The sequence below is a fragment of the Enhydra lutris genome, unplaced genomic scaffold (assembly GCF_002288905.1).
Source record: "Enhydra lutris kenyoni isolate GAN:26980312 unplaced genomic scaffold, ASM228890v2 scaffoldscaffold39, whole genome shotgun sequence".
NCBI lineage: Eukaryota > Metazoa > Chordata > Mammalia > Carnivora > Mustelidae > Enhydra > Enhydra lutris.
Genome location: NW_019154123.1, coordinates 20,886,822 through 20,909,923, shown reverse-complemented (window position 1 = coordinate 20,909,923; position 23,102 = coordinate 20,886,822). Strand labels below are relative to the sequence as shown.

The following is a 23,102-nucleotide window of genomic DNA, read 5'->3' as shown; positions in this document are numbered from 1 at the left end:
CAAAATGGAAAGCCCTGTACAGATGGTCTCCGAGCTATAAGCGAGTTGGGTTCTACAAGGTCATTTTCCCACAGAAACAAGCTTATGAAGGATGCCACAGGCTACCCCTTAAAGACCATCTACCTCACCTTACAATCCCAAGGCCCTTGAAGCCTGGGGTGGAAAGGGCTGGTTGGCAAAAGCACCTCATCTGTAAGTGTTTGAAAGTCAAAAGATCACAAAGCCTTAATTAAGCCTTAAGGACAGAAGGAACCTGAGATGTCTTCTTTAGGTAACAGACCTCCATGTGCCATCGTGGGAAGGTCCACATGAGGGTTTTGACTAAAATGAGAACTACCAATTCAGACTCCTCCTGAATCCTTCTCAGGGGATGTCTACGTTTGTTATATTAGACCTCAGCGAGCCCGACCTTATTATTCTCTTGATATCTCTTAATATCTAAGGAGTCTTTCAGAGTCCAGAGTGCTAACCATTGATGGTCCTTAAGGCAAGGTCATCTTTCCTTAGATGGACTAGGTAGGGTAGCTCAAACCTTGATTCTTTTAATGCAGTTTAAGAACTGCTGAAAATTTATGTGCCATACAAATATAGGGAAACAGCACCAGACAGATCTAAGCCATTGTAGGCCAGGGCTGAAACCTATTGTACATCCTGCTAATGAGGCCACTTTTAATGTTCCAGGTCATCCTAGAAAAGATTTCGAGCAGAACTACTTTCATTTCTGGAAGAACATGAGAAAAGAGGGAGCGCTCTGGCTCTCAACCAGGAGAGAAGGGCTGACAGAGCCCACCATTTAGGTCTGCAGCTGCTACTGCTGCTATGGAGATGGAGGCCAGTCCTCAAAGTACAGCTCAATTCCAGCCTTCAGCAAGTGCCTGGCTCTCAGCTGCCTTTGATGGGACACTCACCTGAGCAGCAGCCTTGGGCTGCAATTATTTAGGGGATTTGTCTTCTTTAACCCACTGGATGGCAAGCTTCAGGGAGGCAGGGGCCCAGCCTGTTCTGTGTGCTCCAGAGTCTGGCACAGCCGTTCACCTGAGGAGCAATTACCAAGCACCTCTTCCCTTCAGTGGGGCAGACAAGGAAGCTGACAGCCATATGCCATGACACAGTGTGGTATGTCCTATGGGTGCCACAGGAGTCCCTGGCAGAAAGGGTCCCCTGACAAAGCCTAGGGTGGAGAATGGGTGAGGCAAGACCTTTTGGAGAAGGTGACAACCGGATAAGATTTGTGAAGGGTAAATGGCCATTGTCCAGGCATTCTCTTCCCTTGCTTTCAGGACAACTCCTGTGCCTGGGTCTCTAGGCCTGCTTCACTGGTTGTTCCTTCCTTTCCTTTGCTAGATCTTTCACTTTCCCCTAAATGTTTGAGGGCTCCACAGCATAGTCCTTAGCCCTCCTATCTTCTTTCCTTACTTTCCTTAGGTGACTTCATCCAGCTGCATGGCTTTATATACTCTCCTAGTTTACACTCTTAGCCCCACTATCCTGACAAGTCCCTTGGATATCTAACAGCATCCAAAACTTGGCATGTCCAAACAGGAACCCTCAATTCTCCCTACCCCAACCCACTTCTCATTATCTTGGTAAATGGTAACACCTATCCAGTTGCTCAGGCTAAAACTCTAGGCATTTTCCTTTCCTCTCTTTAATATTCTACACACTGAATTCCTGAGCAAATCCTGTTGTCTCTATCTTCAGATTAAATTCTGAATTTGACCACTACCACCCTCGTTTCTTACCTACAGGACTACAATAGCCTTGAACTGTTCTCCCTGCTTCTGGTCCTGCCCAGGTGATTCTCTACAGAGTCACCAGACTGATTTTATACAAATTCAAGTCAGATAGGGTCTCTTCTTCTCAAAACTCTCCAATGACTTCCTATTAAACTCTAAATAAAATCCAGAGTTCCTACTATGGCCGACAAGGCTTTTCACTTGCTCCCCACTGCCTCCTGGAGTACACTTCTTACTACCCTACCCCTCATTTATTTTTCAGCAGCTCCACTGGTCTTTCTGTTGTTTCCTGAACATGCCAATCTCATTCCTGCCTCAGAGACTTGCACTCACTGTCCCCTCTGCCTAGAATACTAGTCTTCTGAACATCTACCTGGCAGACCATCTCATTTCATCCAGATGTTTGATCAAATGTCACATCCTCAGAGAGGCCTTTACTGGCCAATCTATCTGAGAAGAAACTTCCTTACTCTTCATTCCTTCATCTTGTTATTTTTCTTCATAGTACGTCTCATGACTGGCTATCATATTACATATTCATTTGTTTATGGTCTTCTTTCTGTGCTAGAATATAAAAGTTCCACAAGGGCAATGACTTCAACAATTTTATTCATCATTTTATCTCCAATGCCTAAAACAGTCCCTGGTGGAGGTTAGTATTAAAAAAAAAAAAAAAAAAATTTGCTGAATGAATGGGGAATTCAGAGGAGAGGGGACTGGGATGGCAAACCAGATGAACAGAATGTGTAAATGCATGAAGATGTGACATTGCAAAGGGGCAGGTATGCCTAGAGGACACGGTCGGGGAGCATGAAAGTGAGCTGCAGAGTGAAGGCTGTGGTAGGAGGAAGGGTACACAGTCAGGAAGAACATTTTTGGCTACTTTGAGGGTAGAGGGATCTCTGATTATGATTCTTGTCTCTCCCAGTAAATGGTGAAGACAGGAACCCCTCAGTGGTCACTGTCATATTCTCAGCAGCTGGGCCAGACTTACACAAGGCAGGCGCTCAGTGAGATTTTGAGATAATGGATGTTTTTATTATTTGCCTTCCTTTCTATTTTAACATCAAGAGAATGATCCCTGGATCCTCTCCAGATATACACTAAGATGGCTCAGGCTCACGTTAACTCACAATAAGATGAGAACCTTTAAAAATTTGCTAATTATTAGTTTATTTCTTACTTAAAAGTGACAAGAGTTGGCTCACAGAAGATTAAGAAGGGAATTCAAGAATCTAAAAGATTTTGGGTCCTGGATGGCTCAGTTAGTTAAGCGTCTGCCTTTGGCTCAGGTCATGAACCTGGGGTCCTGGGACTGAGTCCCACATAGGGCTCCCTGTTCAGCAGGACGCCTGCTTCTGCCTCTCCCTTTCCCCCTGCTTGTATTCCCTCTCTTGCTCTCTCTTGTTCTCTGTCAAATAAATAAAATAAATAAAATCTTAAAAAAAAAAAAGGCATCTATAAGATTTTAACTTTGGCAGTGTAAATTACTAAGCAAGCTAAACCCTTTCATAAAAGAATTCAACATACAAGGCCCTTTTACTTTGATACTTACTTGTCACAAAGGTTTGAATCTGGTGACTGACTCAGTTTGTGTAGAATATCTACGATGCCCATGTCTCGTAATTTATCCTGGCGTTCTTGTGAACCTAAGAGATTAAGGCTAACAGGTTACTGGGAACATGACCCAGGCAGTTGGTCTCCTTGATGTGCAATCAACAATCTAGAGCATTGCCAGGGTCCTTTACTCCCACCCTTCTAAACCCCTAGCCCCCAATGAAGCTGGATTGTCTCATGCTTAGATCCTCTAACAACATTCTAACTGGTCTCTCTGCTCCTTGACCCTCCTTCCTGTAGTCCATCCTGGGTTCTGCTGATAGATTAATTTCTCCATGGACTATAGGTCAAGGTCAGATTCCTTAGCCTGGCACAAGGACCACTGCCATCGGCCCATCTTCATTTCTTCTGTCTGGGCATATCAAGCCAGGCTCTTCCTACTCCAGACAGGTCTTGTTTTCCCCCTTCTGTTCTCTTCCACCGTCCTCTGACCTCCCAGCACTTCCTGCTGCCTCCTGGTTAGCACGTGGCATTTCCAACTTCATACTGCTACATCTTCCAACTAGACTAGGACCTCCTTGGGGGTGGCTCTGTTTCCCTGGCACCTGGATGATACTTGGTCTCTAGGCCTACATATTGAATCCAATTTCTCCTCCTTCCTTTGTTCTAGACACAGCAGCTGGGTAGAGTAATCCTCTTGGAGTTTTTCCTCCCTGTGAAGAACCTGCAGTGACTCACTCATGCACTTATCTCTAGACCCAGTGAATCAGAATCTCTAGGTGTAAAAACCAGAAATCTGCATTTTAAAAAGTTCCCCAGGTGATTCTTATGCAGTCAGCCCAGCACTGAGAACCACCACTATTCCACATCTATTTGCTACATCGGAATCAGCTGGAGAATTAAAACAAAAACAAAAACAAACTTGTGCCTGTAACCCACCCTCCCTCCCCCACAGAAATTCTGATTAAACTGGTCTGGTGCAAAAATCCTTGGGTGACATTAATATGCAGTCAAGGTGGAGAACCTCTGGTCCATAGAGGCCGCCTTATAGACTGGCTGCTTCCCTAGTCACACTGTATTTCTTATTTCTCACCAAGGCACCCTCTCCTCCATTAAGCTTATGTACCTGTAATCCTTACATGTGCCCCTCTGCACACAATGAAAGACGAATCTGCCCAACCACTACCACCTCTCATCTTCTTCGAGTTCATCCCCCAACCTCCTCCCCAGCTCTCTCAAGGGCATGGACTGCCACTTGTTTCTCTAGGGTCTCCTTTATCCCCATCCTCTGTAATCTCCTGCAGTGTTGACTTCAAGATGGGGCTCAGTGTTAACTGTTGAGCCAACTCTGGCTAGTCCCATGGATTCTTATACCAAGGTGACTTGGTTGGATGTTCAGGACCCACTGAGTGAAGCCTCCACCTAGGATCTCAGGGGCATCTGCTACCTTCCCTCCCATAATTTTCCTCAAAACAGATCTCACCAATCTCTTACCTTCCTCTTCATTCCATATGAGGTTTGATATACAAAACATAGCGGCAAGCTGAAGTTTCACATGTGAATGACCCTATTTGATGCAGAAAAAGAAAAAAACATGGAGGCAATCTGATTTGAGGAATTTTTTTGGTAACATACCATAGACAATTCCAATAGACTAAAAGTGTGAAGCAAGGCCCTCAAACTCAAATGTCTTGAGGGGCACAAACTCATCACTAATGGGTAAATGGGTTATGCTAAAGACAAGAGAGTGGTGGAAATTTGGTAAACTGGGGAGTGAAGACTTGCCAAAAGACATTCCCATTCAAATTTTAGAAACCCTCTGACAGGCCAAACGAGACACCTCTAGGGCTAAAACTGCAGTTTGCAAACTTATCACTCTATCCATGCACACAAACTGGCATCAGACAGGTCTATGCTTTAGACTTAGGCTATGCTTGATCTACACCAGGAAACTTTCAGGTCACCAGGCGCCAATAAATTTGATGAATGCGGCTTTGGTTTTTAGCCATTGATTATTGATTATGATTCAAATTACCCTTATCTGGGGGGCCTTGTCCCCCAAAACCTGAGTCTTTACTTGATTCATCTAATGTTTCTACTATTGCTAAAGGGCCTCCTACTCCTCTGAAACACAATTCTTATTTTTCTTTATATACTAAAAGTACAACCACTTTCCTTAAGTTGGATCATTTAGCTATAGGGAGTGCTTTCTCCTACACAACAGAGGACCCAATAGTAAAACAATCTCTACAAATGGTTTTCCTATTGGTCAATTAAAAAAACTCTCCAGTACTTTTAAATAACATGCATATCTAGGGAATTATCAGTGGTATAGTATGTTCAACAGTTTCTTGAAGGATGAGATGTACTTATTTTGCCAAGTAGGCCTATATTTCAACTATGCAGAGACAAGAAGTGGATGACATGGCTTTCTTCACTAGAATTCTATGGCTGGTGATTCTCTTTTCCTTTTACCAGCCAAGACTTTTAAAGACATGCCCAGTTCAGGCTCCACAAAGACAAGATGGAACAAAATTTATCATTGCTTTCAGCCTCAGGTCATGAATGGGGGGATTTGTTGAATAAATGAACTTATACAGAGGACAAAAATAAGTGCTTACACTGGTAAGTTCATTCAATATATATTTTTTTAAGGAAACAAATTCTGTGGAGAAAACTGGAGATCTCTTTGAAGGAGGCAACATTTAAGCAGACACTTAAAGGACAGGAAGGTGCCAGCTGTGCAAAGAGCAGGGCCCTAGGGGCACTGAGAAGAAGGAAAAGTTCCTGAAAAGGTCTGAGGTAAGAAGGAGCTATAGAGCTCCTGCATACTAAGAAGGCAAAGTGCAGCATTAGTTCAAGGAAGTAGATGTGGCTAAATTGTGGGCCCTTGTGGGCCCTAGGGAAAGGACTTAGATTTCGCTCTGAGTTGACAGGGAGCTCCTGAAGGATTTAAAGAGTGAGAAGTGAAGACGTGATTTACATTTTTAGAAGGTCACCTGGGCTGAAGGGATTGGGTAACAGTGCAAAGGTGTCTAGGAGGCTTTTATGGTCAATCAGGCATGAGATGCCATGGCTTGGTCCAGGGTGAGGGCAGTGGTGATAGAAAGAAGCAAAAAGAATCAAGATGAGGTTTTGAGGAAAGGCTGATAGGACCTGCTGATAAATCAGATTAATGAGGTGAAAAAGCTGGAGAAATCAAGACTGATTACCAGTTTGAGCAACAGGATAGATGGCAGAGCCACTGTACTAAGACAAGAAAGAATAGGAGAGAAGAAATTTAGGTTTAGGAGAGATATTTAAGAATTCATTTTTAAACATCAACTTCAGGAAGCATGAGACAGGTGCATGGAGATGTAAAGTAGGCAGGAGGATATAGGAGTCCAGAGTTCAGAAGACAAGTCTGGAAGTACACCCTCCATGGGACCCTCTTACCTTGCTCCTCTACCCTCTACCCCCATTAGGAAAAGAACCAGCATCTGTAAAGCTGCAAGTACCATCATGAAAGCTTATTGTCATGGCTTTTGAAGGCCAGTAACCATTATTGTGGTGGTGTTTTCTATTGACGATGCTATGGAAAGTGTAAATACTGTAACGCTTATTCTATTTATCAAAACTGACTACAAGACCAGAACCCAGAAACCAAAAAAGCATAGAGTTGATAGTAAAAGCCATGGGAGTGGATGAGATTCTCCTAAAACAGTGGTTCTCAACTCTAGCTGTACATAAGAACTGCCTGAGAACTTTAATATTTTTAAAGATTTTATTTATTTATTTGAGGGCGAGAGAGAGACTGAAAGAATGAGTGGGAAGAAGGGCAAAGGGAGAGGGAGAAGCAGGCTCCCCACTAAGCACGGAGCCTGATTAGGGGCTCAATCCCAGGACCCTGGGATCATGACCTGAGTTGAAGGCAGACACTTAAATGACTAAGCCATCCATGCACCCTGCCTGGGGAAATTTTAAAAACCCTGATGTCCAGGCTATAACCCAGACCTATTAAATCAGAATCTTGAAAGGAAAGGGACAAGGCAATCATCTTTGAAAACTCCCTGGAAAATGCCATTGTGCAACAAAGATCACAGACCTCAGGAGGCTGTGTAGGAGAGAAAAGAAGAGGGGCTAGGGCTAAGCAGTGAGGGATGGTGTACTGAAAGCCAAGAAAAAGGAATGTTTCCAGGAGGAGGAAATGGTCAGCTGTGTTAAAGGCTGCTGTAAGTGAGGTGAGATCAGGAGAGAAAATGGTCCTTTGGATGTGGCATCATGGAGGTCACTGGAGATCTTAAGCAGAGAAGTTTCAGTTGACCGATGATAGTGCAGGCCAGACGAAATGGGTTAGAAAAAATTTAAAGGTGAGGAAGGAGACAGCATGTGCAAAAGACACTTTTAAGAAGTCTGGCTCTGAAAAGCAGCACAGAAATAGGTATATCTCAGTGGATATGGGAAATCAAGGTAACTCTGAAAAGATTAGGGAGGCTACGTGGATCTGGTATTGGAAAGATAGAGAGTTCCTTGTAGAAGCAGTAAGGTTTTCATTCAACAAATATTTACTAAGTACATCCTAAATTCCAGGCATCATCCAAGGTGACATACAAAAATGTGCACAAAACACATTAAGCTTTGCCCTCATAGAACTTACACTCAGGCACACAAACAAACACATGTGTATCACTATAACTGAGCTACTGCTCCAAAGGGAACAGAATGCAATAACAATGAATAACTCACATAGATAAGAGCCCACAAGGAAGTGTCAGTTGAGCTCAGATCTGAGAGATGAAAAGGCATGCCGTGAAGGAGTAGAGGAGAAAAGTGTTCCAGGCAGATTAGCCAGCATGTGCAAAGGTCCTAAGACAGAAAAAAACATGCATGGCCTTTTCAAGGAACAGGAGTCAGTGTAATGAACAAAGATAAGGGGAATGAGAGGAGCTAGGATACAGATGAGTCAGGTCATGCAAGACTTTACAGGTCATCACAAGGGGGATATGGATGTATTCAAGGTGCAAAAGGGAGCCACTGATGGACTGTGGCTTCTATTCTCTTAACAAAACAAAAGGTGAGGTCACCACTAACAGTGATGAGGGAGAGAAAACTCAAGGTTTAAAGAATGAGAAGGTAAGAACCCATTCTCAAGGAGAAGGGAGGTGTCAGCTTGCAGGAGAATCACAAGTGGGTAGTAAGCAGTGCTGAGTACCCACAGGCGGTTTGTAAACAGGAAATTAACATGAAACCAATCAGGCTGGTTCTATGCCTTTCTCTGCAGTTGCTGACAGTCAGGCAAAAAGAAGACAGATTCACCCACAGCTATGGTTTTGCTAGGAGACACGGACAGAATGAAAAGATTGCCAGGTTTGGCAATGGGCAGTTTCTGGTGATGACAAGATCCATAGGATAGCTGTGGCAGTAGGTGGCTGAGGTGTTTGCAAGTAGGTAGCAGACTGTGTTTGCAAGCAAACAGGTCAAAGAACAAGTGCCAGAGGTGCCGAGGGTTTAAGAGGTAATGTACATCATATAGAAGCCTTGAGAGGGAAGACAGGGATATGGATACACTGAAAAAAAAACCAAGATCCCAAGTCTTCACTGATTAAGGAGGCAATCAGGAAAAAATGAAGGCAGGGAGTGGGGCAATGAATGGGTGGTAATACTGCCCAAATGGCACAAGCTTCAAGGCCTTCATGTCTGTTTCTTTTTCCTCGGGATGAAAGAGAGTTCCTTGAATCTGTTACAGAGTAGTCTATTCTTTTTTTAAATCTCTGCACAATTTGTTTTGAGCCTTTTAATGCAGCTACCACAGAGCAGTGAAAGGGACAAAGGCCTACCATGTAATACTTGATTTTCTGCAGGATGTCATCATTGGTCATAATAAGTTCTTTTGCTGTTGTTCCATCTGCTATGTTGGCTAAGATGCACAGTGTCTGGAAAAGAACAAAGGGCCGGTGATCAGGAAAGCTCTGAAGTCTCCAGATGCAAGCTCTCTCAAGAACTTGGGCAATTTCTACCTGAAGCACATGGATTCTCACAGGTTCTATTCTGAATGCTCTAATTTCTTATCTCCTGACATTACTGCCAAGAAAAGTCTACCTTAGGCAAAAGAGAACCCAAACATTTCAGTAGTTTCTTTTGGGGCATCACTGGGTAAAGGCAGCTATGTTTTATATATATATCAATCAAAAGGAAAACGTGAATTATTATTATTTCATTTCTAAAAGAAACTTGTTATTAACCCAACAAGGTTTCTTCAAAAGTGTAGTCTTTTTGGTGGAAGCATCATAGGTGCTGAAACTCCCTCCCTCCACCTCCAAATGCTTCTTGCTCCTGAGCTCATGACCTTCTGGGTGAAGGCCTGTACCCTGGTCCACTAGCCATGTACATTTAGGATTTCATGACTTTTTAAAAACCTGATTAGAGGAACAGAAAGGTAAGGAAAATATGTGAAGGAGCTTAGTCAAGCTTGGCCTAATGAGACTGGAGGGAGACTATAACATTTGGCAAGACAGCGTGACTTGAAGATAATCACCACATTGGTACTGGGGGGACTTTCCTGTCAGCTGTTGGGAATCTCATAGCCAGACTAGCAGGAGGGCAATGTAAAGGTGAAAGGACTGTGTAAAGGATACTGAGCCAGTGTCAGTCTTTGCAATTCAGCAAATATCTACTGAGCACCTACAATGTGCATGTACTCTGCAGGGTATCAGGGTCAGAGAGGAATAAGACACACTACCTAATCTTGAAGTGGTCACACAATTACATTTCACTGTGGTGTGACAGAGGAAAAACAGGCTATTAATTTGTAATATTAATTAATTCTTGTTTGATACTGCACTTGTTTGATAATGCAAAGATCAGGGAAGGCTTCTTGGTGGAAGTGACACTGAATCCTGGAGCACAGTAAGGAACCACTCAAAGAAACTGGTAGGAAGTGGGAATGGGGTCTAAATTCAAGTGATTTTCTCCAAACTTAACCTTTCTTTTGGTAGACTTAAGCTAATTAAGCTTGTAGATTATACCTAATTGATGAGATTGTTTTCTTACTATGGCCTGAGGCCTCAAATGTAAAGAGTGTGTGGTCTTATTCTTCCTAGATTAATACACTGATTAAGAAGTGAGTCCTGAGGTTTGAACCAAAAAAAAAAAAAATCAATAAAAAAAAAAAAAAAAAAAGCTGCCTCTGGGAGGGGAAGGAGTGACAAACATCTTTAGCCTCATCTAGGGAAGAGATATCCCTCTCTTAACCACTAAGACAGAATATGAGGGGGATTTCATGAAATATTTCTGAGAATAGACTTGTTTAGCAAGACAGGCAAGTGATTCCCCTTCTTGGAGTATTAGAATATACCCATGCATCCTCAGGTTTGAACAGCATGGCAGCATGAGCTACAGTTCTTTCTAAGGCCCCACAACCCTTACTACAAAATTGGTAAACAGATCAATTAGTTCTTGGGCTAAGCCAATTTAACGTATAAGCTAGGGAGCAGAGAAAAAAGCTACACACACAGCACACACACACATGTCCATGCTTACACACTCAGGTGAACAACTAGAAATCAATGATAGAGTAGGGATAGGCAAATTATGGCCTGTGGACCAAATCCAACCCGCTCTCTGTGTAATAAACAGAACGTTACTGGAAGATGGCCATGCCTACTTGCTTACATATTGTCTATACCTGCTTTCAGGCACAGTTAAGTAGCTGCCTGCCACAGAGCCTGAATGGCCTACAAAACTTAAAACATCTATCTTGCCCTTTGTGGAAACAGTTTGCCAATTCCTGAAATAGAGAAATAGAAAATAGGGGGGGAAAATCAATGAAACCAAAAGCTGCTTTTCTGAAAAGATTTAAAAAAAAAACCAAACCTGATAAACCTCTAGCCGCACTGACGAGGGAAAAAGGAATTATCAATATAAAGAACAAAAGAGGGGATATTGCAAAGAATGCTATAGACCTTAAAAAGATAATGAGAATACTGTAAACAATTTTATGTTAATAAATTTGAAAAAGATGAAATGGACAAATTCTTGAAGGACACAAAATACCAATGCGGACACAAGAAGAAAGATAATCTGAGTAGTCTTATTTCTATAAAAGAAACAAATTAGCTAAACATCTTTTTTATACTGAAAATTTCATTTAATAAAAATCATTTGTCTACCGTTCATTCTAGGTTTTCCCTCTAATTTTTAAAAAAAAATTAACATATAATGTATTATTTGTTTCAGGGATACCAGTCTGTGATTCATCAGTTTTACACAATTCACAGCGCTCTCACCATAGCACATACCCTCCCCAATGTCCAATGTCCATCACCCAGCCACCCCATCTTTCCCCCCCCCCCCCCCCCCCCCAACCGTCAGTTTGTTTCCTGAGATTAAGAGCCTCTTGTGGTTTGTCTCCCTCTCTGGTTTAATCTTGTTTCATTTTTCCCTCCCTTCCCCTACGATCTTGTCTTGTTTCTCAAATTCCTCATATCAGTGAGATCATATGATGATTGTCTTTCTTGACTGACTTATTTTGCTTTAGCTAAACACTTTTCCACAAAAGAAACACCAGGTTCCAGATGGCTTCACTTGTACATTCTACCAAAATTTAAGAAAGAATACCAATGCTTCACAAATTCTTAGAAAAAACTGAGGAGGAATGCCTTCACCTCATTTCCCGAGGCAAGCATTATCTCCATAATCAAATATCAGTATCAAAACCAAACAAGGACATCACAAGAAAACTAAACATCAGTGTCTCTCACGAATATAGATGTGAAATTCCTTACCAAATTTCAGTAAATTGAATCCAACAACATATGTAAAGGATAATAATGACATTTTAATATGGTGTATCTCCCCACTTATTCAGGTCTTTGATTTCTTTCATTATCAGCGTTTTGCAGTTTTCTGCACAGAGATCCTGCACATACTCTATGAGACTTATACACAAGTATTTCATTTTTTCTGAGCTACTATAAATGGTACTGTTTTTAAAATTCCAAATTCTACTTGTTCATGCTAATGTATTAAAAATACAGTTGATTTTTCTATCTTGTGGCCTTGGCTAATTCCTTGATTACTTCTAGCTTTTTCTGATGAGTCCATGGCATTTTGTACATAGGCATTCATGTTGTCTGGGAATAATTTTATTTCTTCTTTTCCAATTTATATGCCTTTTATTTCTTTTTGTCTTGTTGCACTTGGTAGCAACTCCAGTATGCTGCTGAAGAAGACTGGTAACAATGGACATGTCTTTTTCCCAATATAAGGACAGTAACAGATACATTCACTATTTTGATTGTGGTGATTATTTCATGGTATATACATATGTCAGCATATCACAGTATATATTTTAAATATATGTAGCTTATTGCATGTCAGTATACCTCAAGGAAAAAAAAATCTGAATTATCACGGTGTCTGGGAAGAATTAAACTTCCAGCTAACAACCAGATAGTTTAAGCCTCCCCATCATCACCTACTTCTGGACCATGACCAAAATCTGTATGAAAGAGTATAATTTGAGTCCTGTCAGAACATATTACTGTTGTTGGCCTTTCTTTTTTGCCTTCATTCAAATCCTGCCTTACCCTTTTGCCTTGCTTCACTTTTCAAGTCAGAGGAATTCTATCTAGGTGAGCCATTTTATAGACAAAATTCATTCTTATGCTCTTCAGGTAAAATAGTTTAAATAAAACAGTTGGGCGTGGAGCCTGATGTGAGGCTTATACTCACCACCCTGACACTGAGACCTGAGCTGAGATCAAGAATTAGACACTTGGGGCGCCTGGGTGGCTCAGTGGATTAAAGCCTCTGCCTTCAGCTCAGGTCATGATCCCAGGTCAGGATCCCAGGGTCCTCTGCTCAGCAGGGAGCCTGGTTCCTCCTCTCTCCTCTCTCTGCCTGTCTCTCTGCCTACTTGTGATCTCTGTCTGTCAAATAAATAAATAAAATCTTAAAAAAAAAAAAAAAAAAAAAAAAGAATTAGACACTTAACCGACTAAGGCACCTAGGCATCCCCAGGCAGAACAGTTTATTTTGAGCAATGGATCTTCTTCACTGTTGTGGTCCTATAATGGATATGTTCAACCTAGTATTAGGGATGCTTGAGATTATAGTTTTTCTGTGTTAAATTTTTGTTCATCAGAAAACATGGTTGTTTATTATTGAATTTTAAGGGAAATCACCTAAAATGTTCACCTTAAAACCACTTTGTCAAATCTATTGCCTTTTTTGATCACAAATTCAATTACAGCTCCTATATCCTACCATTCTTACTTCCTGGACTTTTCTTCTGAAGATTGCAGAATTACTCTAATTCAGGAACACAGAGAATGCAGAGTACAGGCCTGCAGCTAGACTCTAAGTTCAACTCCCCACTGATGACCTTGGGCAAGTTTCCTCCACACATATAAGTACACAGCTCAATGAATTCTGAAGTGAACACATTATATAGCTAGCATTTATGTCAGAAAGTTGAACATTAGCACTACCTCAGATCTTGTATCAGAAATTTAAGTTTGTAGGTGACCTTTCTCTTTATGACAAAACATATACTATGTTAAAAATGCTGTAATAAATCCCAGAAAATATAGAAAAGTAATTCTAAAACTGTTCCTGGATGAATGCATAGCCTCTGTATTTTTATGCCTATCCCAAACCTGCCCTACTAAAAGACAAGAGAAAGTAGAAGTATGGGATAGGAATGAAGAACATTTGAGTAAAAAAATGAAAACTCCAGCATAAGGGATTACTTTATCAGGGTGTTATAGGAATAAGGAGTTCAGAGCATGGTGGATATAGAAAGCTGGAAATGATGAATCCAAGAGAGTGGACTCAGTCTAGGATGATCAAAGGTGGTATCTCTATAGAGACAGGGACAGTGTGTACAGTGCATGACACGGAGGGTGAAACGATAGACTCTGGTAATATTTTCTTCTATTCCGGGAGGAAGAATTCTTGAATAGTTTTGGGGGTGGTGGAAGATCTTTCTCCTCAAATCTTTCTTGTCTCTATAGCACCTTTATCTCAGCACTCTGTCTTTCACAGATCTGAATATTTCAGGAGACTCCTAATGAAGATCCTTTTTTGTATTCACACTCAGAAGATACTTCTCAGGAAAAAAAATAATTAATAATAATAAAAAAGGAGCACATACTTGCTCTTTGACCTCAATGTTATGCTCCCCTTCCAGAATAAGTGTGACGGCTTGCATAATTTGCTTTCCATGAGTACTCATTATTTTATCTATATGCTGCAAAAACAAGGGAAATCCACAGTTATTATCTGGGGAACAAAGAAAAAGATCACAGAAAGGAAAAGAAAGCTTCTAAGTTAAACAATATAATACACAACTGCTTGAAAGAGAAACCACAGCATACAGAACTAGATGCCAAAAAATAGTGTTTATTATAGCATAAAATTGCATTTTGCTTTCTATGTGTGTGTTTGTGTGTGTGTGTATTTATGACTTGAAGTTTAAAAATAACAGACTTGGCCTGATAGAATACAGAATTATATTTTCAATACAGAATCCTCAAACCCAAAGATTTTAAAGAAAAGCGAACTCTAAAAAGGGATGGGGAGGGGCGCCTGGGTGGCTCAGTGGGTTAAAGCCTCTGCCTTCGGCTCAGGTCATGATCCCAGAGTGCTGGGATCAAGCCCCACATTGGGCTCTCTGCTTAGCATGGAGCCTGCTTCCTCCTCTCTCTCTCTCTGCCTGCCTCTCTGCCTACTTGTGATCTCTGTCAAATAAATAAATAAAATCTTTAAAAATAAATAAATAAAAATAAAAAGAGATGGGGAAAGGGCGAAAAAACCAGAGACATGGAAAATAGGGCACAGATTTACTAACACCCTGCAGTACAAATGAATGAAGAAGGCGCAGAAAACAAGTGAAGCACAAAGGAACCACCCATGTTTCTTCATCTACCTGAAGGCCACTGACTTCAGGTAGGCTCAGGGAACTACAAGAGGGATCCCAGAAACAGGTTCAGCCTCTCCTGCTTTGATATATAACCACTGTTTCCACACTGACATCTTCAGAGTCAATTTACTAAATGTTGGCAGCATGGGGATTGGTCTATGGAATAACATTGAGAAGGATTCTCTAAAGGGAAAGAAGCAGAGGCCCCAGGGATGAGTGATTTAGGCATATGAGAAAACACATTCTGGCCAGCAAACCAAGTAAGAACGAAGTAACAAATCAAGGCAGGCTCATATCCACCATGGAGTAAGGAGAGGGAGACAGAACAGGCAGTGCAAGAGTGGAGGGTCAGGTGGCTATATGGTAAAGCAGTTCCCAGATCACCTATGAAGGTGACAGATCTAGATATCGACTTCTTCTTGGTAAGGGACAGTACTTGAATCACACTTCTGGGCAGATGTTGATGGGAGAAGTGAGGGAGAACAATATTTTGTACTACATATGCAGGGCAGCTAATGTGGAAACTTTTACTTACAGGCCGAGTAGAGAGGAGATTTCTAAGAAGTCCCAATGTCTTCATCAGCACATTCAAATCTGAATCTGATAATAACCGGAATAGCTGTTCAGTACTCAAGCTTCGTAAAATATCGGCTTTTATTTTTTGTTCAGCCTGAAATGCCATATTCTGAAAGGATTAAAGAAGTTTCAAAAACCATGTTTAATTTGCTTTATTAAATTATATTTTGATAATAACTGAAAATTTTCAAAGTATAAACAGAAGCTGCAGATAATTTAGGTCATATTATTTTTCTGATTCCTGTTAATTACTTATAATTCTGTCAGGAGAAAGATAACTATCTCCTATATATACTCCTATATAAGGAATATGACCACTTCCTGATACGGGCATTTGAGTGTCCTAAGATTTGTCTAATAAATATAGAATCTATGGTTTCTTTTAAAAAAATTATTTGATTTATTTAAACTGAAAAAAATAAAACCAAACCCCCCCTGCCCAAAATCAAACCCAAAACACAAAACCCAAATGAAAAAACAGTTCACTCATTTCTTCCACTCCGCTATCCCCTACTTCTGGCAACCACTGATCTCTCACCTCTATGAGCTTGGTTACTTTTCAGAAATGTTTCTGGTTATCAAGTTGCCTTCTGTGCACCATTTTTTTTTTTTTTTAGGTAGGCTCTACAATGTGGGCTTGAACTCATGACCCTGAGATCAAGAGTCAAGATGCTTTTCCCAAGAAGCCACCGAGGCACCCTGTCTTCAGTATACTTTAATAACAAAGTTGCTACTAATAACTACACTGTGCCACTCATTTTGAGAATGACTAAAAAGAATTCCCTTATTATGGGTGAAAATAAGTAGTGTGTTTTGTTAAGTTTACTGGCACAGAAATACCTACTATATTCACAATACTATGTTGGGTGTTGATATGGCAGATCTATATTATAAAGGAAGCTCCCCAAAGGGTAGAAGGTATATCCAAGCTACTAGCAACCCCAGATGGCTGTTTTGTTTGTTTTTTTTTTTCTTGCTCCTTTTTCTCCTTTCTGGACACATTATGGATTACCCCAGTTTAACCTGAAGCTATAATAACACATCTGAAGAAAATAAAAACACAGCAAATGCCAAATAACTCATAAATCAACTTTTGGTATAAAAGTATTTTGTATATGAGAAAGTTACTATAATATGTGGTTATTCCCACATATTTGTTTTTCTTTAAAGATTTATTTACCCAAAAAAAGGGATATTATTTATTTATTTATTTGAGAGAGAGAGAGAGAGAATGCAAGCTTGAGTGGGGGGAGGGGCAGAGGGAATGGGGGGAGGGGCAGAGGGAGTGGGAGAGAGAATCTCAAGCAGACTCCTCGCTGAGCCCGAAGTGGGGCTCAATTTCACAACCCTGAGATCACAACCTGAGCTGAAATCAAGAGTTGGATGCTCAACAGACTGAGGCACCCAGGTGCCCCCACGCTTATTTTTCAAATTGAGGAGCTAAACCATGCAAAAAAGATCAAGTTACCTAATGATGTGAGCAGCATGGTAGAGAGAAATGAGTACTGACTGGGCTGCTGTCAAGAGATCCAAGCCAAAAATGACTCCAGGGTTTTATAGTGGGTGGACAGAGAAGAAAACAGCTGGTTATATGGTGACTAATGAGAATAAGGTAGTTAATATGGATTTGAGGAGTGGGATAATAAGTTCAGTTTTCAACAATAAAATTGTACATGTCCCAGAGAGGCCTTAAATGAAATCTCACAGGCCGTTTAAGTGATAGACCTGGGGTATAGGGAACAATTGTGTCTGGGTCTGTACATCTCAAAGTAACTTCTATTAAGGGGGGCTAAAATCATGACAGTAAGATGAAGTCCTTGAAACTGAAGTATAAAGGGAAATGGAATTGAAACTGGGGAAATAATCCTTGAGAAGGGGTTTGAAAATGGGGCTAGGTAGAAAGTGAGGCTGAAAAAAAAATTAAGTCCTGGAATGGAGTTTTAAGAAAGAAAAGTGCTAAAAGCTGATACAAAGTTTAGGAGAATAAGAACTGAAACTACTGGATTTGCTGTTTAGAAAATGATTATTTCTATCCCAAATTTGTGTGGAAAGACAACAGATATACACAGAACAAGGAAAAGAATATGGGTTTGGAACAGGTTCAGAATCCATTGTAATCACTTGTTTGCTATGACACCTTGGATGATTCATTTATCCTCCAAGCCCCAGGTTCCCAATTGTGAGGTGGATATAAACCAATATAACTTAAAATAAGAATCAGAAATAACAATTGAAGATAAACACATTCCTTAGTGTCTGGCACATAGTAATTAAATTACAACTACTATAATTACATTTGAAGAAATCCATGTCAATTTTAAAGATTTTATTTATTTGTCAGAGAGAGCGAGAGAGAGAGAGAGCGAGCAAGAGAGCGCACAAGCAGGCAGAGTGGCAGGCAGAGGCGGAGAGAGAAGCAGGCTCCCTGCCAAGCAAGGAGCCTGATGCAGGACTCGATTCCAGGACCCTGGGATCATGACCTGAGCCAAAGGCAGCGGCTTAACTGAATGAGCCACCCAGGTGTCCCATAAATCCATGTCAATTTTAATTTCAATATATTTTTAGTAAATCTTAAGTCATATAGTTTGACTTCATAGTTATACAGTTTTATAAATTTAGATTATTATAAATTATTTACTTGAAACTGTTAAGAAATTATTTTTATTATTTTTTAAAGATTTTATTTATTTATTTGACAGATGAAGATCATAAGCAGGCAGAGAAGCAGGCAGAGAAGGGGGGAAGCAGGCTCCCTGCTGAACAAAGAGCCCAGTGCGGGGCTTGATCCCAGGACCCTGGGATCATGTCCTGAGCGGAAGGCAGAGGCTTTAACCCACTGAGCCACCCAGGCACCCCAAAATTGTTAAGAAATTATTAAGCAATTATGCATCATTTCTGTTGCCCTGGGCAAGTTATTTAATCACTCTTTGCTTAGTTTACTCATCTGTAAAATATGAATACTCTCTAGCTTACTTCAGATCATTATAAAGAGCACAGGAGACATGAAAAGGCTCTGTCAAGTAGGTAGCTCTAGGCAGGTTATCAATGTTTCTGATGAGGAAAATTTGTTTTTCCCAAATTAGATGTCCAATTTTAAGACCTGTCTGCTTTTTTCTTTTTTTAAAAGATTTTTAAAATTTATTTGTCAGAGAGAGAGAGAGAGAGAGAGTGTGAGAGCAAGCACACAAGCAGGCAGAGTGGCAGGCAGAGGCAGACAGAAGCAGGCTCCCAGCTGAGCAACGAGCCTGATGCAGAACTCCATCCCAAGACCCTGGGATCATGACCTGAGCCAAAGGCAGAGGCTTTCACCCACTGAGCCACTGAGGCATTCCCTGTGTCTGCTTTTCTTAATAATAAACAGGAGAACTGTGGCACACAGTGGCCACATGCTAATATTCAAATCCAAAAGCTGAATACTAAGTGTTCTAGGTCCAAGGTCATTAGAGAACTGGGCCAAAATAGCAACATTTATTAAAAAGCAAATTTCAGACATTTCAAATAATACATTCTTTAGTTTTAATTTTGATAACAGCCCCATTCTCTTCACAAGTGATGAGTTATATAAGAGAGTAAAACATACCATTAAAGCCCAAATACCATTCACTCGCAATGCAGGATTTTCACTTTGGGTTAATCCACAAAGTAGTTCTACAGCTCCAGATTCTAAAATTGGCTGTGATTGGAAAGGAAAAAAAAAGCACAGTTTTAAAGTCAAGTTTGTGACTAAATGTGCATATACCCTGGCACTCTGCTTATGATTTCCTTCCTACTCTCATGCAATTCCAGGCAACTTCTGCAAAGCAGGAAGTGAGGTGAACATAAAAATTACCACAAAAAGGGCAAAAACAATTAGGTCTTTCACAAATTCAAAACCCGAAATAGTCCCAGTCATTTCTTTTTTCCTGTAGCTCTGACTCAGGAGCTGTCCTAATTCTGTACATTCTGCACATGCCTTATGATTCCACTATCTAATTCTACACTCTCCTTCTCACTGTCCTTTGAGACACTCACTTCCTGTGTGGTGTACAGGTGTATCCCATGTGTTCTTTACAAGCTGGGACTGACAACATAGCTGGATTACATGGAACTTACATAACGGAACTATCTTCTTTCCAGACTGTTGATGTTATTCCAAATGTGCTGAAGAATCCATTTTTTAGAACTACTTTCAGGACTATCTATCTATCAATTGTACAAGCAAAACAGTTGTATACTTTTATGGTCCTATTACATTCTCCACCTAAAATACCTTTAGCCTAACCGCTCATTTTATTTATGATCCTTGGCTGAAAACAGGGTTTGAAAATTTCTAAAAAATTCACACCTTTGAGCACTGATCTACTGTCACAAATGAATGCTTAAAAGGCCCCCTTTTCAAGTGGACTCTTGAATTGTCTTAAGCAATTCAGACTTACGTAGGGAGGAAAAGGGCAGTGACTTTGAAGATGTTATTTTGAAGGATACACATTTCTCTACTTGTACAAACTGGTTTTGTTTCTTTTTAAAATTTTCTTTTTTGAATATAGTTCACACAAGATGTTACTTTAGGTTCAGGTGTACAACATAATGATTTGACAGGTTTATACACTATGGTGTGCTCACCACAAGTGTAGCTACCATATATCACCGTATAGTGCTATTATAATCCCTGTTATTCCCAAAACCTACTCATTCCATAACTGGAAGCCTGTATCTCCCTCTCCTTTTCATCCATTTTGCCCATCTCCCCACCTCTTTTTTTTTTTTTTTTTTTTAATTTTGAACTAAGTTCAAACTTATGAAGTAGCAAGAATAAGGTGCTTCTATCACATAGTCTTTTCCTCAATTCAAAATTTTTTAATATTTTGTCATATTTATCATTACCTCTCTCCTTCTGCATGCCCATATCCACATTATTCATCTTTTCTGAACCACTTGAAAGTACAGCATATACATCATGCCCCTTCACCCTTAATACTTTAATGGGTATTTCCTAAGAACAAGGATATTCTCTTGGACTCACAGAGCAGTTATCAAATTCAGAGACGTTAACATTAAAACAAGACTTTTATTAAATCTATAGCCCATATCCCAATTTTGTCAACTGGCCTAATAAGTGCTTTTATAGCATTTCCTTCCTCTCAGTTCAGGATCCAGTTTATTTTTAACATAAAAAAAAATCAATCATATTACTGACCCTATGCCTGAGCTCATCTACCTTACTTCTAACCAGACCTTATCTAAATATGCAGAAAGTGGATCTAAGGCAATATGAGTGTTCAGAATGATTAATGGTATAGTACTGACTGCAACCAGTTCATCACCATGCAAAGACCTCAACCACCAGAGCAGAGGAAACCAGATGGAAACTCTGGCATCCTGTCTAGACTTTCTCTTCCTTCAGAGTAACTACCAGTTTCTCTCCTTTTGTTCCAAGATTTCTGCTTGTTGAGTAACTGTCTCTGAATCTCCACCTTGCTACCAAATGCCGTCCTAACTGCCAGCCAGAAGACTACAGGTGTCACAGTGATGAAAGGAAATTCAACAAAAATGGAACTACTAAATAAAGGATAGTGTCTAAACCTCAGTTCACAACTGGACAGACCAGAGATATTTTAACATGATGAAACTAACTCTGTAAGGTTCCCTCCCTCCTTTATTAAAGCTTATTGTAGTTTTCCCTAGTATAAAAACAATACATTCTCAAATACATTTATAAAATGTATAGAAGGGAAAGAACATTCCCATATGTAATCCCTCCCCAAACAACAATCTAACATTCAACATTAAAAAGATTATTTTCCTGGGGCACCTGGGTGGCACAGTTAGTTAAGCATTTGATTCTTGATTCTGGCTCAGGTCATGATCTCAGGGTTGTGAGACTGAGCCCTGTGATCGGCGTGGAGCCTGCTTAAGATTCTCTCTCTCCCTCCCCGTCTACCCCTCCACTCACCCTCTTTCTCTCCCTCTCCCTAAAAAAAAAAAAAAAAAAAAAAAAAAGGAAAAAGAAAAAAGAAAAAGTATAAAGACTATTTTCTACAGTCATCACCCTGAAATGATTTATAATCCTGATTTACAAGACTGACCCTTAATTTATTCTTAATATATATAGTTTGAAAATAATCTACTACTTTTGTAATTACATTTGTAGTTGTAGGCAGTTTAGATTAAGTGTAAGCTATAGTATCTTTTAAATAAGTTGCACATGCCAGGCAGAAATGGGAGAATTGGAAATTAAACCATTTTAAAATGATTTTATTTGCACACACACCACCATACAATTCAGAAGTAGCTTTTTTTTTTTAAGATTTATTTATTTATTTGAGAGAGAGAATGAATGGAGGCGGGGGAGAGGCAGAGGGAGAGGGAGAGACTCTTAAGCAGACTCCCTGCTGAGTACAGAGACCCACACGGGGCTGGATCCCACGACCCTGAGATCATGATCTGAGACAAAACCAAGAGTCAGATGCTTAACTGAGTCATCCAGGCAGATGTAGTATTTTACTCTAACAGTAGTTTTTATATGTCAATCCTGAAATTTCAAAGTCAACTACTATGAAATTTATGTGATTAAACTCTAGGTAGACTGGGCAAAGTCTAGGAAGAGAAAATCGATACTAACCTCTTTGCTTGGAGAAAATTCAAGAAGAAGATTACATAGCATGGAAGATGCTACTACTAGGATTTCATCTGGTGCATTTTGTAAAACCTATGGAGTTTAAAAAAGGGATGCTATTAATGGTTTGGAATGATGGAAGTGAGATCATAAGAACAAATGAGAACCAAAACAATTTATCTTTCAACTTGGCTTTTCATATTGGATAGTTAGGAAAGATCCACTTGTAATCATGTCAAACTTTACCTGGTGCTCTAATTATGACTAAGGCCCTCACACCTATCTTGCTGGAGAAGCTACAGCCCCACTGCCAGGATGGGAGGTGCTGCACAGAAAGAGATAAACACATAAGTCAGCGAGGGGGTGCTCTGTATGAAAAGTGTGAACAGCACGGGACTGCTTTAGAGCAAGTTAGTTAAATTTACTCCATCGTATCAGGCCACTTATGAAACCACAAATTGCCCGAGCCTGAAACATTCTGATTTGTGTGTTTCTAGAAGGGCTTGTTTGACCAAAAGCAGGGGTGAATCAAGCTACTACACAGCTAGGGCAATGTGGGGACTGGTTTTCAGGACTGGAATCACAGCCCTCCTTTTCACTTAGTAGATGTGTGAACTTGAGCTTATTTCTTAACCTCTCTGAGTCTTTGAATTGAAGAAAACAACACTTCCTTGACAGGAGTTTTTAAGATTAAATGTGATACAGTGAATATTAAGGGAAGCAACATGACATGGGG

The 23,102-nt window shown here is 40.3% G+C and overlaps 2 protein-coding genes across 4 annotated transcripts in view; one reads left to right on the top strand and one right to left on the bottom strand.

The window, feature by feature from the left end:
• LOC111155002 (NME/NM23 family member 9) overlaps positions 1 to 11,909 on the top strand; it is a 40,214-nt gene extending 28,305 nt beyond the window's left edge. Inside the window, exon 11 of the mRNA XM_022514994.1 lies at positions 11,809 to 11,909. Coding sequence (XP_022370702.1) covers positions 11,809 to 11,909 — 101 coding nt within the window. The remainder of the gene's footprint in view (positions 1 to 11,808) is intronic.
• The window catches only part of LOC111155001 (armadillo repeat containing 8), a 111,732-nt gene that overhangs the window by 7,247 nt on the left and 81,383 nt on the right, over positions 1 to 23,102 (bottom strand). For 2 of the 3 annotated variants that reach the window (XR_002641115.1, XM_022514992.1), the window contains exons 15-21: positions 22,373 to 22,459; positions 19,352 to 19,444; positions 15,731 to 15,880; positions 14,428 to 14,523; positions 9,110 to 9,205; positions 4,788 to 4,860; positions 3,292 to 3,385 (exon numbers count right to left, since the gene is read on the bottom strand). Coding sequence is in view for 2 of the 3 variants with exons in the window: in XM_022514992.1 (XP_022370700.1) it covers positions 3,292 to 3,385; positions 4,788 to 4,860; positions 9,110 to 9,205; positions 14,428 to 14,523; positions 15,731 to 15,880; positions 19,352 to 19,444; positions 22,373 to 22,459 (689 nt within the window). In the remaining variant the exon portion in view is untranslated. The remainder of the gene's footprint in view (positions 1 to 3,291; positions 3,386 to 4,787; positions 4,861 to 9,109; positions 9,206 to 14,427; positions 14,524 to 15,730; positions 15,881 to 19,351; positions 19,445 to 22,372; positions 22,460 to 23,102) is intronic. The other variant, XM_022514993.1, reaches the window with a different exon arrangement.